Here is a 20,919-nt window from a genome sequence, read left to right as displayed (position 1 = left end):
CAACATAAGTACTATGAATGATATATTTACACACCTGCTCCAAATTGTATAGTTCTTTATGTTGGCACTGGTAGGGCATGGTTGACTCTTGAGATGATTGGCCAGTGAGTCTCAGTGACCTTGATATGGTTGTCTCTGGAGATTACTGATCAATTAGTCTTAACCAAATTTTGACTTTTGGTCAAAGGATATGCAGCCTATAAGTGAATTTAATGTGCAGAAATCATTGTCTCTTTTGACACTTACCATGACTTTGAGCTTTGACCTTAAGACTCATAAATCTGAAGGTTTCTTTTCTTAATCTGAGTGCAAGCCATCCACAAAATTTGGTCAAGGACATTACTCAGGAGGAAATGTTCTGCAAGGCCCATTTTCTTTGAGTCACAATAACCTTGACCTTTGACCTTATGGTTCCATAATCACCAAACTTTTTAAAATGTTTGTCAAATTACATAGTCTAGAACTAAAGTTATTTAAAAATATTATTTTCTTTCTTGACTGTGACCTTTGACCTAAAAATCAACAAGCTTCTTTCTTACTCAAAGTGTAAGCAACCTACAAACTTGGGTAAATGTAGATGATGAAGAATTAAGCTTTTTATACAGAAACCATATTTCATTTTTCAGCCACAGGGATCTTGAACATTTACCTTTTGATTCCCAAATAACTAGACTTCTTCCATTAGTCCAAGTGCAATCAATTCACAAAGTTCTGTCTATGTCTGTGATGAAGAACTAAAGTTATTATGTATAAACCAATTTTCTTTGTTTAGTCATAATGTTCTCGACCATTAACCTTGTGATCACCAAATCAATATGCTTATTTCCTGCTCTAAGTGCAAGCCATCCACAATCTTCAGTCGATGTCTGTGACATGGAACTATGTAAGTGTGTGGAAAACATTTTTATTCTTTCAGTCAGAATGATTTTTGACAATTTTAACCCCAAATGAAAGTTCTCTTCCTTATCCCAGTTACAAGTCACCCACCAAGTTCAGTAAAAAAATTAGACTGTGTACATTGAACATTATTATGCAGAAATAAAAAGGGTAATAGATGGATCGATGTATAATGTCATAACATTATTGTAGCAGGCACGTAAAAAGAAAGTAGCTGCTGCAGTCCTTGAAACATTATAGTTACACTTTTTGCCTTAATGCAGAGACTTTTTCATGGGCTTTTCATGATCCTTGCTTTTAATGCTGTGAGCATGTTTCAGTTTTGGGCTGTTTGTTTTTCTCCATATTTCTCTATCATAGTTTGCAAACTCCCTCCTGTTTTTATTTTACAATATGTGAAAATGGAAGTAAAACTATCATAGTTCTTTGGAATAATCTGTGGTTCATGCTTTCAGCTTTAGCATTATTTTGTATGAATTCAGTTTCTTCCTCAAAGACACAGCTATTGATTTTGTTCAAGTGTAAGAAATGAAATGTTGAACTATGCATTAGTTTGAGATATATATATATATATATATATATATATATATATATATATATATATATATATATATATATATATATATATATATCCATTTTCTAGCAAATTTATCCAATATCATTCCGTATTGTATTTCATTATAGAAAATTGTGTATTAATTACAATATGTATTTAAATGATATGCTGATCTGTTTCTTTCACTGAAATCAAAGTTCCAACAAAGAAATTGCAGCCTTTGATTTTTCTGTCTGGTGTTCATAAACATTATCCAGCAGATCTGCTGGGTGGGACATAAACTGTGGTTTCCTTGCTATGAAAAGGTCATACTAATTTCCTTTCAAGAACCATAATCAAAATGCAGTCCTCTTATATCTGAAATTCAATTCCATTGGCAAAGGCAATAATTTTATAAAATGAGCTGGTAAAATGTCAAGAATATAATGCATACAAAATCATGTCTAAAACTGCTCTCAAGCTGATAGCAAACCAGAAAAGCTATTTAAGTACTTATGTGTTGTCACAAGGGATATGTTTTTATTGCAGGAACTTTACACTTGTTATAGGTTGGTCACTGATGACAGAACCAACACTTACCATATTTACTCATTTAAACATTAAATTCAACTGGTGCATTATGAAATGGTAGATCCAAGTCAATGTTGTTTGCAGTTTGACTTGACCTATATGCAAATATATACAGAACTAGAACTGTTCCAATTATTGAATTTAATTGGGAATTGAAGTCTGATTACCAATTAAAGTCTCTAATTAATTATTTAAAATTTCTGTGATTTAGTAAAGAAAAAAAAATGTTTTGCTATGTCATGGCATAGCTCATTCTGAATTTACTTAAAATGATTTTTAAATCAATTATTTTTAAAAAGTTTGTTATCATTGTTTCAGGAATCTTGAATTCAAAGTCTGAAACAAAATGCATTTTAATTTCATTACAATATTAATAGAAATTGAATAAATTATCATCTCACTCAATGCTCCAGAAATAATCCCATATCTGGCAAGGTGTGGACCAATTAATTATTAAATTTGATCATTAACTGTTTAAATGAAACTAACAACTGATCAACACTGGAAATTACTGATAAAATTTCAAATCACTCTCACCTGGATAGATCTATAGCATATAGACAGCCTGCATCAATTCAAAATATGACTCAAAAATAACAAGTACAATAGATTTTCAGTCAATTGTCAAACTGGTACATGATGAATCTTTTTTTATATTATTGTCCCCATAATAGACTGACCATTGTGCCGGTGAGCCATCCCAAGGTCACCTCATAATCTCACATAATCTAGGGACCATAAATTAAGTGTAGGAAAAAATTATACACACATGTACACATTCGTAAAGTATAGTCTCTCTTTAGATAGACAAATACAAGCATACAGCATCTAGATAACATAGACTTTGTGACATAAACCAATCTAATCTAGGCATAACCCACTTTCATTTTACATATGAAGATGTAGTATTTGGCTAGAAGACAACAAATATATATTTCTTCTTCATGTATGCCTTTTCTACTTGTCTCATCCAATATAATAGTGCTTGCACTTGGCACAGTACCTGTATTCACTTTATTCTGAATCGAGCGTGCTACTTTATTCCAGTGTGATTATCACATTACAGTCCCAAAAGAAATGCAGTATTGTCTCTGGGGCATTTTTATAGGAAGTACATTTATCAGTTTCAGATGATTTTATTTTATACAGAAATGAATTCATTGGTAAATTTCTATGAGTAACACGAAACTGAAACCATTGTAATTTTGAGTTTCTTGTTATTTAAAAAAACTTTAGCATATATGTCAGGACATACATCCATATTCAAACTGAATATTTAATTCCATTAAGTTTCACTAGTTGGTTGGCAATACATCTTGATGCTAATTTGTATATGACATTAAGTAGATAAATTGGATGCCAGTTCCTCAGCTACTGCTTAGGTTTATCCTCCTTGGGTATGCAGTCTATAAATACCTTGTCTCAAAACATTAATTGTTCAAAACTACAAATTCCCCAATGTCAATCCAAAAAAAAGACTTTAACAAATTCAGCTGTGAAGCTATCAGATTCTGGGCTTTTACTATTGTTCATACTTTTTAAACAGTCCAATACTTCTGTTTTGGCAACTCTGCCTTCTTATCTTAAAGGTTGTCTTGCTTAAGCCTTGGAATTAGATAGTTTTTGATAAGGTTCCCTAAGTCTGTATCTTCTACCTTTTTCTCCTCATTATACAGATAAATAGAATACTCTTTCACTCTTGTTAGAATATCAAATTGACCATTAATAATTCATTTTCATCTTTATTTAATTTTGTAATTATTTTATTCACATAGTTTCAATTTTCAAGATGGCTTAAGTATCTGGCTGATTTCTCTCTTTTGATTTTACTCAGGATTTGATAATACTTTCTCAAGGTGATTCTTTTCTCAAACTTTTAACTTCTCTTTCTTTTTAGACTCCAATATTTCAGAATCATAAGAAGACTTAAGATCCTATTTAACTAATTTCTATGGACTGTATTTGCTGCACAATTTTTAATTCCTGTTTTAATTTACATTTAATTTTTGATGAAGCATATGAAATAGTTTTTCCACAGATTTCCATCAAGAATGTATCTAGAAATAGTCAATCTGATATAGTCAATCTCAGATCTGAATTCAATACATTGTCAATATTTCCACCTTAATTAGTTGCAGCATATTGTAATTTTATTCTTTTCATGATTTTTTTATTTCATCACTATAGTTTTTATCTAACAATAAACTATTAAATTTCCACAAGCCTTTACCTTTTATGAAATTATTTGAACTCAAATGCAGTATTATTGTGGAGTGGTCTGACATAAAACTTGGTTCAATTGTTACTTTTTCTACATGCCGTATAAGAGGTTCTGACACAAAGAAAGAAATCCAATTTAGCTAGAGAACATTTTCTTCTCCATTATATCTCGTCAATCCTGCATTTAATTCTCTAAATGGAACCACAAGACCAAGAGTTTCTTTTTCCCTTAGTAATGCATTTCTAGCTTTAGGGTTATTTACATATTTATAATTATATGAATCTAATTTTAGATCTTGAAGCAAGTTGAAGTCCCTACATATAATAACAGACTCATTTTCATATTCTTATATAATACAATTTATATTATTGTAAAATTCTGGGCAATCATTATTTGGCCCATATACATTAATTAAAGAAATGGTTCCTTTCACCAATTTGAATATCTAATGCAATCATATGGTGAAAATTTAAGGCAGATACCATCTGCATAAATTCAAGCAGTTTTAATTTGTACTAAATCTTTTGAAAACATGATGAAAATTTAATTGTCAAAAGATTTAATACATATTAAAGCTGATTGAATTCATGCCAATAATATCTTCCTTAAATTTGCATTAATATCAAAATTTATTTGTCTTTCAAACAACATACTAAACGAATACAAAAAGTAATATCATAATTTTTACACGTGTTTCAAATTCCATGCATACAGAACTTAAGGTGGTGAGCTATTCAATTTATTTTAAAAAATTTAATTGTATCAGTGAGGAGATACAACTGTCAATATTTGTAATATCTGATTCAATTTCTATGTCAATTATCAAGTACCATATATACTAACTTAGAAGTTGAGTTTAACTATGGTACAAACAATATAGACCTTGATCTACTGTCATATAATGCACTAGCAGCTCTGGGTCTTTGCTTTTGATGTACTCATTATACTTAACAAACTGCATAGACCCTGATCTGCTGGTGCATTAAGCAATGTCAGATCTGGGTCTATGCAGTTAGCAGTAGGATCATGATTTGAGTATCTATGTCAGTACATGTAATTAGAGTCAAGACCCAGATTAGTTGGCATTGTATTTCAGTCATTGCATTACTGATTTCATTTAAATTCTCAAAGTACTTTTTTTTTTCTTTGCACATTTTATCCAAATTCACTTTTGCTTTGGAACACGAGTCTCAAACATTTTCTTTTCAAAAATTTGGTATTGAATTTTTTTATTTGTAATATGTACCTTAAAATTTAATTTTCTATTGTTGACTGATCCTATATTAATGCATTCTTCAATTTATGTTCAATGTTGTGCATTCAGAAAGATAAGTTTCTTTAAAATATTCATTTATTGTTTGGTTAGTTGGTGTTTTAATGGCATTTTCAGCACATTATTTGCTATATATTGTCAAGGAAATTGGAGCTAGGTGCCTTTCCCAAAGATGTACCTAAGCAGCCAACTTGGCCCGTCCTGGGCAGGTATCTAGCCCATGATCCTTGGAATATGTGTCTGATACTCTCCCAGCTGAATTATTGAGACATGTATGTGATATACAGTATTTTGACCACCTAACAGAACATGAACTAAAGACAATCAAGAGACAAAATAAGATTTTTACAAAACATTAATAGAATACCCTCTAGACCTGAACATCCATTCTTCTGATCTGCAAATTACATAGAAATTTAGTTGAAGAGTTCTCTGTTCCTTATCAAATTTACAAATGAAGGATTGAGCTAGGAGAATTGCATTTTGTGTTTTTTCTTTCAAATCTCAGAGCATGGAAAATACATAATTTTGTAATGGGCAACATAAGTACATCTTCGTATTTTGTGATTTTTCCATTCAAATCTGAAAACAGTTACATTGAAAATAGAAAGATTGTAATAGGCAATATGAGTACATTCAAGTCTTGTCTTTTTATTCACATCTTATACAAATTTCCCAACTTGATTTTAGATTGAAATGAATCTGTAAATTGAGATGTCCCATGTGTAAATGACCTTACTGATGAAAGTATCAAATATTTTTTTTGATATTATTACAATATAAGGTACAAAATATTTTTTAAAGTGTCATTGGCTTTAACTCCATTCTTTGTTTTCATCCATTTTTTATTTCCATAAATATTTATTTAAAAATAATTATATGGTGATGAAGATGAGCTTAAATTTTGGATGCATACAGCCATTTGACCATGTACATCCATTTTCATATGGTCACAATTTGCATCATTATATAGTTCATTATGTCACAAGCCTGATAGGACCATTCCAGTGACCTAAGTGGTTAGAGCGTCCGCCTTAGATGTGGGTTTGAACCCTGGCCAAGTCATATCAAAGACTTATATAAATGGTATGTGTACTAACAGCTACCTCATTTGATGCTCAGCATTAATAAGTCAGTGTTAGGACTGGTCATCCTGGTGTCAGGATAATGTAACTGGGTGGGACACGATGCTACTTGTCTGCAGCATGATGCCCCAGTGCTAGACATCACTATAAACTGCCACCCTGCAGACATAGTGATATGGCTGAAACATTGTAAAGCTGTGTTTAAAAAAAATCCTAATCACACACACACATGCAAGACTAATAAGATCATTATATAATAGATAATACAATATGTCTAAAGGGTGAAGCCAGAATTTTTTTCCAGTTCTGCCCAAGTTTTTATAATTTACAATTCATATTTATTTAAAAGAATTAAAGTTGACAAGGCTGATCATTTTGATATAACAGATAAGGGGCCCTGAGTGGCCAAGTGGTCTAAAGCGCTCTCCGTTATGGATCACTGCCATCTCACCTCTGTCTGTGGCGGCTCGAGTCTAAGATTCAGCCAATGTGGGTATGTGAGAAAGCTTGCCAGTAGCTTCTTGAGGGTCGGTGGTTCTTTCCGGGGTTTTCCCGGGTTCTTCCTCCACCATTAATACTGGCTGCCATGTATAGCCTATCGTGTGCTGAAAAATGGCGTTAAACCCCACAACAACAACAACAACAACAACAACAATACAACAGATAAAACCATTGCTTGTAATATCTGTGATTGGATGCAACAATAAATCTTATTTTCTGGTTTGAATATACTAATAGAGCCCAGATGTATAAAGTTGGTGGAATTCTATTTGTAATCATGTTGTGTTCCCTTTGTCCACTAATCCATGGAAACTGTTATAGCTGGGTTTCTTAAGCATTGGACACATAATGCAAGGGTCACAGATTTGAAACGGACCCAGGTCAGTCTGGGTTGATTGCCTGGGTGGGTCCTTGGGAAAGGCACTTAACTCTCATTTCCTGTGTATTATAGTCAATATTATTTTAGAAGTGCTGTTCAAACCAACAAAAGCAAAACAAAAAACATCCATCTATTTGCCTATCCATCAACAAGCTGGTTGCTGCAAGTTAACTTCATTGGGAATTATTGGATTGTAATCAAATTTATATTAATGAGAGTTCAAATGAATTTGACTTTCAGCCTTCCACGTGATCAATTGGAGGAGCTATAGACCCAAGATTTTCAGTCACTAAATTTTTGTGTGACAGCTGAATATTACAAGAGATTGCTAGATCTGAACAAAATGCAACATTTAATACACTATCACATTTTTTAAACTTCCCACATTCAATTACATAATTTACAGAAGTTATGGCCCGAAGATTGCCTATCCCCACAGAATAAATTTACCAAGGTTTGTTGGATTTGGCAAGCTGATGGATGAATGTGATTAAAAGCAATTCCAATCATTGTTTTGATGACCCATGCCTCTGACAGCCAATCTTCTTGACTTTGGTTTCCATAGCATGCCATATTTTGCATTCAGCTCTATACTGATGAGACCCTGAGTGAATCTGATTTCCAGCTTCCACAACATTATGTCATGTTATGCCCCTGGTTGACCATCTTTCTGATTTGGTTTCATAGCATTACATTATTAAGAATTGTGGGAATTCAAACAACTTTCATATGCAGCATTATAGTGATGAGGCATTGAATAAAGTGAGTTTCTGTTTGTCTACAACATAATTTAGAGGAGCATTGGCTCTGATTTTCCATCCTCCTAAACATTTGTTTAAGCATCCCATTAGTTTGGCCAAGGTTTATTAGAGTTCAGTAAAATATATGGTACCTTTATACTGATTAAACTGGAGTTTGTTTTAATACCTTCAATGATATTCTTTAAAAGCATTATGACCTCTTAGGGACTGACCTCCTAAATATGGTTTTTGTAGTATTACTTTACCACAGATAGTTCGATTTCAACCAAATTTGTATTTGTATTTGTTGTATTGTTGTTGTTGTATGCAATTTGAGGATAATGAACTTGAAGTTTTGTTTGAATTATCATTTAGAAGAGTTATTGCCCTTTATTATTTGTCCTCCAAACTTTGAATTTTAGCATAATTTTACTGAAGAATGTTCGCTTTCAACCGAATTCATCTTGTACCTTAATAGTGCTGAGGCCTTGAACAAAGCACTTAGAAGAGTTATGGCCCCTGAATGCCCTTATTCTCCTAAGTTTGATTAAATTCCAGCAAAAGTCCATCTGTTTAAGGCCCTTTTAAGCAACTTTTGGATAGTGGTGCCCTTTTGTGAGGCATTCATTGCTAAAAGTTCTAGTTACATGATATTATGCAATATATAAATTGCCTTACAAAACCATATCTGTTTTTTTTGTGCAAAACCCTCTAATTAAAATTCTTCTTCACCAGAAAACTGGTAAAAGGGGTATTGTTAGAAAATAATCAAGAACCATGAAGAGGATTTTTTTGTAAGGTAAACTTAGGCTAGGGAAGGCAGTTTAAGCTGCTAATTTACAATGTTATTTTAATTAAACAATATGGGTATGTTCTTTGTACGTACCACTTTTCACTACAAGTTTGTTCTCATATTCAGTTATATGTAATTTTAATATGAAAGTGCTAATCTATTCTGGATTTTTCAGCACATGTAACCAGTGTATGTTGGACTTAAATTGCGGTTTTTGTTACGTGGACAATGGAAATGCTGGCATTTCAAATTCCTCTTGTTTGCCTGCGGACTATGACAATCCATGGAATGCCAAAAGTGGGCGTTGTAAGAAATCATCAGATAAGAGCGATGTTACATGGGCATATGATTACTGCCCTACGCCATATTCATGGATGCCAATGGTTGGACTCATACTTTATCTTGTATTTTTTGCCCCAGGTAAGAAATTTTCTTTGATTCAACCAGACTGTTTACTGATTAGCCCATTCACAGACATTCAATGTGGCAAAGTTCTACTACTTTATTCTATGTAATACCTTCACTGTGTTGTTGTTGTTGAGTTTAATTATAGTGGTGTGCGCACAATTGTGCATGTGCCACTTTTTTCTGACTGCACCGCAGTCTGCTAGTTGTTCCTGGGGAAGGGGATGGTGCCACCTACCCCAGGCTTTTATGGATTCAAGGAACCCTGATAGTTTGGCCTCAATCTGTGGGTCCATAAAGGTCCCTACAGTTGAATGGTTGGCTGTCATTAGTGGGAAGGAGAGCTTGGGAACGGTCCTGCTTGCTTTACATCGCTGGTTTCTTGTTGCATTTGCCTGGTGTTTCTTGTGATTTTTTTTTTGTTATTTTTTTTGTTATTTTTTATTTTTTCTTTTCTTCTTCAAAATGTGCTTAAAATAATCATACAGTGAATACTCACTTATAAGTTGGGTCCAACTGCAAACTGCACAGATTTAAATCTGCAGTTGCATACTTTGAGTAAACAGCAGAAGAAACAACATTAAGCCATACATGTTTGTAAATTATGTGACTGCAGATCAGGGTCTATGTTGTTTCCTGTAGGACTCGATTTGTAAGAATGTAGAGTAACTTGGTTAAATTTAATAGAATTAAAACCCATCGCAATAAGCACACACCAACAATGTCATTCATGTGCATGGACATGCTAAAAGAGTTAAATCCCTTTATTAATGTTGGGAACTCTCCAAGCTGGAAATGTAATCTTTTTCAAGTTATGTTTCAAAGTTTTGATACAATTTCACTTCCTAACATGTATGTTGTATGTATATAGTGAAAACTGCCCAATGCTTGGAGCATTTTCATCTCTTATGATCCCCAAAAAAATCTATTGACCTGTCCAGCTGATGCTTTTCTTGTATTTTTTATTTTCAGTCAGAATTATTCCACAGCCATTTAATTCTAGCTTGTGATATAAAATGCTTCAAAAATAGCAAAATTCAATATTGTTTGTACTGTTTTTGTTCTGAAAAACAAGTGTTCCTTCAACTACACTTGAATGGAGATAAGCCCTCAAATTTGCCTTTGTCTCAACAAAATTTGAAGAAATTCTGAAAAGCTAAAGTTTTTACATTTATCTCAAATATTTAAAGCACATTTTTGCACTTTGAAACTGGACATTCACTCTGGGTGCACAGTTTTGCATTTAAGTGCTGTGGTAATTGTACTGATCTATAGTAAAAGTCATTCGGGTCATGTATACGCATTTACTCATCTTAAATTAAATATATGTTGTTGTTTTTAAATTTAGCACTAATTGTATATAACCAAAGTCTTTTCAATCCTGATTATTCAATGCTTTACACCTTAACTATAATCAACTTCCAGAAGAAAATTAGCGATAACTATCAAGTTGTAATGGTGGCCAGGTACTAAAGTTGGTCAAGAAAAGAGCACATTGTGTCTAATCATAGCAAAACAGGGTAGTACAAATTTGTTTAGCAACATGCTACCTGCAACTTTCATTGTGGCATCACAGCGAGTGACATTCAATTGTACAATCTCACACCCTTAGGTTGATGTCATCCAAAGATGTTCATGTACTTTAGCAATGATTTTGCCATATGTACTAATTAGGGCATGTAAATAATGACCTTAAAAGGAAATATGAATGTATCAGGATCCAAAATAAAGTGAATAAATAACTGCCATTTAAAAGTATGTCAAATAAAATTCTAAATAAATGACACCCTATGACTGGTGGCCTAGTGGTTAGAGCATCTGCCTCAGATGTAGGAGGTTGTGTGTTCAATCCTCAGCCAAGTCATACCAAAGACTTACAACAATGGTACTAACAGCTGCCTCACTTGGTGCTCAGCATTAGGAGGTTAGTGTTAGGACTGGTCAGTCTAGTGTCATGATAATGTGACTAGGTGGGACATCATGCTACATGTCTGAGGCATGTGACCCAGTGCTGGACATCACTATAAACTGCCACACTGCAGACATCATAGCAATATGACTGAAAAAAGGTTAATGCTATGTTAAAATTCCAAATCACACACACACAGACCTACATGACCTGTAAGACTTTTGCTATAGATTCCTGCATTATCTAGTATCTACTCATGCCACTGTAAGTATATCTGAATTCTGTTTTAAATAACATTTGATCCCTTGAGTCAAATGTCAAGATTCATATTTATTTAGACTTTCACCTGTGTAAAATATGAAACTGGAGTGGAACTTGTGACCCAATAAAATAGACATAAAATCCATTGCAGATAGTTATTTAACCCAAAGAGTTAAGTGATTCACTGGGCATGTATAGTGTAAGTTCTGAGAAAATCATGATGTTGCAGTTTTGATCTTAGATACCACTTCTCTCCCAGAGAAGTGCTACTGGTAGGTTCTTCTTCAAAATATGTTATCCAATCATAATACCTTAGGAAACTACTACAACCTTGCAAATCCAGCCCTCCCAGGCTAAAAACTTTCATATAAACGGTTAAAAGTTATCTGCCTAAATAGGTGCCAGCTAGATGGTGATCTCCCTTTGATACTGGATTGCTGCCAAATCAATTAAATTAGACAGTTACTACTGTCACTCATGCTAAGCAGCATGCTCTCATCATGAGAGACCTTGTAAAATCCTTCACCAAGTTTCTGGAGGTTCAACATTTACACATTGGATGTATAATCAGTAGCGTGCCAGTGAGGGGACAGGGATAGACAGCCCCGCATGCTAGAGGACCTGGTGTGACAAAATAGCTGAATTTTTTTTCTTCTTTCTAAAATGACCAAAATTGTGTGTTTGTAAGTTTGTTACTCTTGAATCCTGACCTTTCAGTATAACAAGAATTGGCAACTCATTTTTGCTGCCAGCATTTACTTCATGAACACAGCGAGTGAGAAGGATCCAGACATTGATCAAAAATAGTGCCTGGGCACAGATCAGTTAATATAGACGTACATCTTTGAATCCATCCGATAACCACTAGTACTTAGATTTATGGGAATTGGTATGGGGGAATTTCTATTTTTGTAAATGCCTGCATATATCGTTAATCTCAAATAAAGTCAGTTCATATAGTATCGACATTAAAAATTTTGTCAGCTATAATTTGGTTTGAATTGTATGCGTATTGCCAGCTGTGTGTTGTTTGTTAATGATCAATGACTTCAAACTTTAAAACATTGCAGTTATTGTTGCTGAAGGTTTGTATTTCTCAAGTTAACTTTATTTGCATAGTGTTTTATTAACAAAATGAAAAATGGCTTGTGGATGCCCTGTGAAAGGTTGCTTGGATTTGTCGAAAATTCTTCACAAAATTGTACTGTTACTATTGTAGAACTATATACATTAGATTCTATTTTGGGTTTAAACCAGCAAAATTTTGGAATGCTGTTTTGATGAAAAAGTAAGTTTTAGTAATTATAAAGGCACTTTTAACATTACAGTTGCTCACAGAATTGATCAGTGGGAGAAGCTCCCACACACCGGATCACACCAGAAATACATAGGATCATGTTTATGGAAAGGTCCACTTAATAATATAGAGGCACAACATAATATGACCATGGCATCACTAGGGAGTGTGGACCGCACTGGGTGACACCAAAATGACTGTCTATAAAATTTTTGAATTTGTGTGCAGGAAGGGGGTCCATGGGAGTGAGACCATGTGTTACCACACTGGATGACACCAACCCTAGTGACACCACTGCCACAATAGCAGTTATAAACTTACAGCAGTTGGAACAAGATGCAGTGCTCTCAACCTCCACCTTAAAGACCAAAAAAGGCCAAGCTATGCTCGCAACTTCCTTCATTTATGCTCTTTAATAATCAGGTTGGTGGAATTCACAACAAGCCACCATCCCTTCCTGTTTCACTATAATGAGAGGGATTTTCAAGGCAACCAACAGAAGTTCGCAGGGATGTCCCAAACTAAGTGGAAGAGACAAAGGGATGTTTATCATTTTCAACAATGTTCTTCAAGACTCTCCACATCTCAAATGACAGACATACATACCATTTATCACAGATCCTGGTAAAGAGAAAGCTCTGATCTTTCATTACTAAATGGGAAAACCCTACAACAACAGCAACAACAACTAAACCTTTGGCCAAAGTTCTTTCAGATGTTGTCAGTCTTTGTTATGATCTTGGGTTTGAGATGGAATGCAACAATGGAGGTTATGAAATCAGTATGGACTTGGAAGCAGTGTAATTTCATGTCCCTACTCAAATAGTTCCAGAAGCTATGTGATTCACCTACAACAGGTTGCAAAACACCAAACTAATTATATTTTGGAGCAAAACATGATTTCACTTCACGTGTCACCCTCCTTTCATTCTCAGCCTCCTTGTCAAAAAGAACATATCTGACCTTGTACCCTTTCAGGATTCGGTCGACTAAGTCTACAATCAATGTTTGAGTAAAGAAACGGTTTCCTCCATGAATGAGAATTCAATTCCTGCAATGGTAGGTTCAATTCCTGTAGCAGACTTCATAGTCCTTCATCACCTTATTGGATTATCATTACAATCACTACCTGTTAAAAATGGAGACCAAACTTTTGACCTTTGGACCAACTAACACAAATTGCAACAGTATCAGGTTGCATTTTGAAAGGCAAGGAAAACCACTTTGGCCTCACATCTGCAAGCACAACCTCAGGCAATCACGATTGCTATGGGTGTGAACACAGAGGACTGCGTCAGCAAGTCACCTACCATTTCAGAATGTCATAGAAGTGTGGCCACCTCAGGATCAATATTTGTATACATATCAATTTCATTTATATGGTAACTGTTTTTAAAGATTTCTTTGATGGTTGGTGAATCTACATGGGAATGGGGTTTGCATTCTCTCCAATAACTTCACCGTGGTGACTTATCTCAAACAGAAAAGTGGAACAAGTAGCCAGACCTTTGTATTCTTGTTTGGGACTTTTTAAAGCACTTTCCTCAATGACAATTCATGTTTAAGTGTGACATATCCTAGACTGGCTAATGTACTGGCAGACTCATTGTTCTGCAAGGTAGGAAATACTACAAACTGAACAGTATATTCGTCCATCAGTTTTCACTCAATAGATGCTCAATGAGGTCGGCCTGTGATGGACTTTTCGGTGACGAGGTGGAATGCCGAGAAAAACAACCATTGTATCACCAGTCCTGGACCCAAGGCTTTGATAATCAGTGCTCTGCTGTAGATTTGAATGTCTGAATGTATACACTTCATCAATACATCTGATTCTGACAGTGATACAGGAATCAAAGGAATAGAAAAGAGGATATCAAACTAAAGCCTATATCTTCTATGCATTTCACCTGGCCAACAACAATGGACACTTGCCCAAGTGGAAATTATCATGGGTTTGAATCTGGCTTAACAAGACACCAGTTGAACTGCTCTCAAGAGCTTAATCAGCTCACATATCATATATGTCCTGCCTCCTCACCAGAATTTAAGCTAGATTTGAATTTTAGGGAGAAGAACAACAGGCAGAAGTGAGAGCTGAACAAGGGATAAGTGGGATCTGAACAGGGGGAAGTAGGAGCAAAGCGAGAGACTATATATATATATATATATATATATATATATATATATACATACGTGTGTGTGTTGTTGTTGTTGTTTTCATTCTCTTGTTTGAATAAAAATATATATTTCCCAGTATACACATTTGCATTTAACATCTATATTATAAACACATTTGCTGCATGTTTAAAAACTACAAAATGACTTCCCTGAGTGGCCAAGTGGTCTAAAGCGCTCTTTCCGTTACCGATCACTGCCATCTCACCTCTGTCTGCGTGGGTTCGAGTCTCAGATTCGGCCAATGTGGGTATTTGAGAAAACTTGCCAGCAGCTTCTCGTGGGTCAGTGGTTCTTTCCCGCAATTTCCTGGGTTCTTCCTCCACCATTAATACTGACCGCCATGTATAGCCTATCGTGTCCTGAAAAATGGCATTAAACCCTACAACAACAACAACTACAATATGATTTAAAAAGAGAACAACAAAGGCTGTACACAGTAATGAATTTCAGCTGAGTAACTAGATTACAGTATTGTTATTGCAAGTTAGTACAAATGCTTAATCAACTACCCTTAATCAAGAATTTTTTTTTCCTTTTACTTTCATTAAGATTGTTATAAAATGGCATTTGGAAAGATTTCTAAACTTCTTTGAAACAACCCCTGTACCATGTACATGAGAGTAAATCAATGCAAAGCCCATGAGCAACTTCAATAAATTCATCGATGTTCAAATAAAGTGTAATTAATTTTATCAAATGTACTGATAAATAGTCATAGCCTTTTTTGAGTAAGTATAGAGGGTTCAGATTGTCAATTAGATCAATGAATAACTTTTTCTTGATGGAATATGTTCAGCACGTATCCAAACACATTTTTTTTTCATTCTCTTAGATGATCCTACACTTGGTACTGAATAATATGGGAAATATTGCCATTGTTTTCCATTAGTACTTATCTCTGACAGTTATATGGCAAAACTGTTTCAATATTGGTAGCAAAAGTATTCCTTTTGAAATCCTTACTTTATATCGATGTTGGACTTTGATATTTATATTGTAAAATTTTATTAAAATGTGTACTGGAACAATCCTCAATTTATTTTACTCTTTTGTTTTTCTCCATCTTTGAAAAGTAAGAAATTATCTACCAAATGAAACAACATTAAAGACATATTTATGCTTTGTCATTCAATGTTTCCAACATCAATTTATTATATACCTTTGATTTTGTATGTAACTGCATTGGATGAATATGCATTTTTCTTTCCACACTTACGTTTCAGACTGTTTTCCACTCATTGTATAATAAACCCTTCCTTCCCATTCTGGATTCATCTTATTTGTGTAATGTCGATAACACAAAAATATATTATTTATAACTGTAAGTCAGTGTGGTCAGTGTGGTTATATAAACTCGTTAAATTTCTTACAACAACATATACTGGAACACCAGGAGAAAATCTTTTAAACAAATGTTACTACTAACTATCTTGATCGATATATCTATTATACTAACATTATTCATTAATGTGGTAATTACTTTCAAACTCGGACCAGGCTCATTCAGTATAACTTACTGACTGATAGCAGATTAGGCCCAGATTTCTGGCTGATTCGGCCCAACTTCCAAGCTGATTCGGACCATGTGAAATATTATTCAGTTTAGTCTCATTATGTCCCAAGCACATTGAGCAGTTCAAATATGCATTTAAGGTAACAAAATCCTGTTAGTATGCATGATCATGGTGTTGTAATATATAATAAAATAACATATTCCTGTTTATTTTGTATTGGCAATTTAGTAGAAAATATTTTAAAAATTCTCGTTCAACTTTAAATAGTTTGTTTTTTTGAGAAATAATAAAATTATGAACACTGACAAAAAAAGAAGAAATGAACTAAATGATGGGCATAGTACAAGTGAACTTTCAGAAACCGTCCAAATTCTGCTCATTAGCCATGATGTTGAACTAAGTAGCGACCACATTTCCTGAGTAGTGTCAGTGATGCTTTATATCGAGTTCAAGTAACATTCATCAATGGTTAGCAAATCTCCATGAAAAATCAGATTAAATTGTTCATTTAGAGAGATGATAATATAACCCTCTGGATTACGGACGATCAACAGTCCATTTCAGTCTATTTTGGGTCATAGAGTTCCAATTGCCATAAAGTCATCTCAAGATTAGGTTGGAATCCTTTCATTTATAAAACTGCAAACATAACACCATGCTTACACCCACTCTTTTTTTCCAACTAAAATGCATCCAATGATTTGAAGAGCAGAGTAGAAATGGACAGATAACACTTCTTTTTCATTAAGTACAGAAGTGGAGTTGATCAAATGGATTTAATAAGTTATTAAGTTGAAGAAAAACAACAATAAATTAAGCCTTAACAACCATGTGGCGACATCTCAGAATTAGTATCTATGATCCTTGGAGCGACTTTTCCAGGCATAGTGAGGCGACTTCTCCGACCATCATGGGTTGACTTCTCCTGACACCTGGGATGAGTTCTCCCAGGGCAACTTCTCCATGGGGAGAGTTCTCCATATTTCTTCTTAATGTAACCACTCACTTTATAGCTTCATTCATTGATAGGATTGAAAATGTAAGACTTTATTATTTGTCTATGTACTTGGTGTAACATTAGGCATTAGTTAAAAAGTATTTGCTTTACTGTTGTTTCTTCTTTTTTTTCTTCATATTTTCACAAAAATGAGTAAACTCAGAATACAACTTTTACCTACATAACTGCGTCTCTCGAATTCCACAACATAGCACTGTCCCGTATATTTATTACCTACATAAATAATTGCATTTTAAAGTGAAATCTTTAGTAACATAATATTTAGACTCTGCTTTCTATGAATTGTATATTATCCTGAATGTATTTTTCCAATGCTTTATGAAGAGACAATCTAATAAAATGGTACTTCCCCCAAACAGAGATGTCCGCCCTTATTTTCCCATGACACAGGTTCACTTATGGTTTCGAACTGGTTTTTATCAAGTAAATAACGCATAAGCGGCAGTTAAAATAGTCATGTTCCCGATTCTGTTCTTAAAACTCAAATTGCTATTTACACAAGTTTAAGTTTTGAAACACAAGTTTGTATATTTTTTTATCATCAAAGGAAAACTTCCAGAAATCAGGCAGTAATAGTTGCTAACTTAGGAAATGGTTAATGGTCAATCAGCTATCAAAACACATGCCTAGGAAATGGTTAATGGTCAATCAGCTATCAAAACACATGCCTGTGAATGTGCAAGAGTTTGTTTGTCAGTGTAATTGATATTAACACCAACTATTTGATGGCTTGAAGCCGACATTTCACCTTGAGCTATACATGTATATAATATAACAATGGACTAACCTGGCCAAGGCAAGGGAGCATCTGTTATGTATATTTGATTTAATTTATATCTGATTTAATTGTTTGTAAGTTTTGAAATCTCTTTATTATTTTTTTAATTTCATTATATGTCAAAATAATGTAGTCTGTTTACTACGAACTCATACTTTTCCAGAAAATAGTTTGACCATGACTGTTCATTTTAGTAAACACATAACGCTGACCTGGTTCCCAACTTTAATTCAAAATGAGTAACAGCCACATGAACAAGTTATTTTTAATTTATTTTTATTGTGGGAATAATATGGCTGAGATTAAGGCTGTATTGAATACATGACTCTACGCTTGTATATAGTTTTAGTGAAGTAAACAATTTTTTAATCTTGAAGTAAAATGATTGGTTCGTATGAAGGACATACAGGGGTTAAGTGATTTTTAAAAAATAAATAAACATGATCACGTGATCCTCTATTCCACAATTAGCCATTTCCAAAATTGTGCATTACTTAGTTTTAATAGTGATGTTAGAGAGAGAGAGAGAGAGATCTCAGTCTGGCTTATAACACTTGATGTCAAGGTGTTCTTTTGTTGTGTCAGTTTGGAGTTATTCTGAATTATTTGGATTCAAAAGGATTAATTATTTTCTCCTGGAAATATGTGTGCTCATATGAAATTCTTGAACAAAGACATTTCTTATAAAAATTATGCAGATTTCCAACACCAGAGTGTTTTTTTCTTGTGCTTCTACGAGGAACTGTAGACAACAATACTATACCGGATACAGCATATATAATCGCCTTCCATCTTGGACTCTTCATTGGGACTTGAACCTGAAATCATTAGAACATTTCATTAGTAGGACTTCTAAAATTTTATTCGTGGATTATTCTTGGATTATTTTTGGATTTGATTCTTGAAACCATAAGTTCTTTTTTTTTTTCTTTATTTTTACAGTATTTTTCCAGGGAAAAAATATTTGTTATATTTTTCAAAGCTTGATGTTTTCACTCTTTCTTGTGTTACTGTTTATTCAAACCTAAACAAGTAACATAAGAATTGGGCACTCATCCTAGGGATTATTTTGAATTTTTACTAGAATATTTCAGAAATCTTTTTTTTTTAAAATTTGAATTCCCCTAGTTCTTGAAATCTTTAGCGAAATCGGCAGGCTTTTTCTAAAATGTCATCAAAAATGGAAATCTTTCTATCAAATCCTACCCAGGAATAATTAGATCTTTTCAAAAAAGATGAATTGATTCAACTTTCCATCAAATATGATCTTTCTGAGCTAAAGGCTTCCTTAACAAAACAAGAAATAAGAAATATTTTGGTTCAGTATTTGGTAGAAAAGAATGTATTGGATAAAAGTGCTCTGGTTTCGATCAGTAAATCTGTAACAGACTCTGACAAAAAAGTAAAGGAATTAGAATTAAAATACAAGTTGGAATTGGAGTTGAAGAAGCTGGAACTTCAGAAAGATAAAGAAGAAAAACAAATGCATTTGCAAGCAAAAGAGAAAGAAAGACAAATGCAGGTACAAGAAAAACAAATGCAGTTACAATATGAGAAAAAGAGGAGAGACAAAGGAAAGAGAGAAAGAAAAACAGATGCAAATGCAGTTAGATAAGAAAAAAGAGAGAAAGAAAGTCAAATGCAGTTACAAAAAGAACAAATACAGTTACAGAAAGAGCAAATGCATTTACAGTTGGAGAAAGAAGCAAGAGAGGGAATATCAGTGTAGAATGAAAGAAATGGAACTGGCAAGTGAAAATCACATTCATACATCAAATCCAAATTTAAGTTTTGATCTTGCAAAGAATATTAGGCTAGTGCCCCCTTTCAGAGAAAAAGAAGTAGACAAATATTTTACTCGTTTTGAAAAAGTTGCTAAAAATTTTAAATGGCCAAGGGAGCATTGGACTCAATTTTTACAATGTGTACATTTTTTTTTTGTGTTAAAAATGTTTTTAATATATAACGGTGTTTATTTTTGTAATAGTATTATTATATCTACTTACTGGTAAGGCTAGTGATATTTACAATTTACTGTCAGTTCACCAAAGTGATGTGGTTAAAGAATGCATCTTAAGGGGTTATGAGTTAGTCCCTGAAGCTTATAGGCAAAAATTCAGAAACTATAGAAAAGAAGCTGGACAAACTCATGTCGAATTTACTAGAGAAAAAGAGCAGTTATTTGATAGACAGTGCTTAGCCAAGAAAGTTGAATGATATTACAAAAGTCTCAAACAACTTGTAGAACTTGAAGATTTCAAAAACTATGTCCATAGTGACATTAAGTCTTACCTTGACGAGCATTAGATTGAAACCTTGGAAAATGCTGCAAGAGCTGCTGACGAGTATTCTTTAACTCATAAAGTTCCTTTTGTAAATAAGACTTCTACTCAACAGTCTTCTGGCAGAAAAATATTTCAGCCTAATACAAGCCCTTAAAAAACTCAAAGCAGCACAACTTCTAAAAATCAAGCTTCTGATAAGCTTGATTCAAGTTCCTTGTCTTTTTCTATGTGTGTACCTATTCTAAGAAGAAAGTAC

General features: G+C 33.7%; 1 protein-coding gene across 1 annotated transcript in view; it reads left to right on the top strand.

Moving 5' to 3' along the window:
* Window positions 1-20,919, top strand: part of LOC149789100 (proton myo-inositol cotransporter-like) — a 173,809-nt gene that overhangs the window by 137,313 nt on the left and 15,577 nt on the right. The window contains exon 7 of the mRNA XM_089975300.1: window positions 9,191-9,435. Within this exon, the coding sequence (XP_089831426.1) occupies window positions 9,191-9,435 (245 nt within the window). The remainder of the gene's footprint in view (window positions 1-9,190; window positions 9,436-20,919) is intronic.

The sequence above is a fragment of the Sinohyriopsis cumingii genome, chromosome 11, assembly GCF_028554795.1.
Source record: "Sinohyriopsis cumingii isolate HCF-2022 chromosome 11, ASM2855479v2, whole genome shotgun sequence".
Lineage (NCBI taxonomy): Eukaryota > Metazoa > Mollusca > Bivalvia > Unionida > Unionidae > Sinohyriopsis > Sinohyriopsis cumingii.
This window is presented reverse-complemented; position numbering and strand designations above follow the sequence as displayed.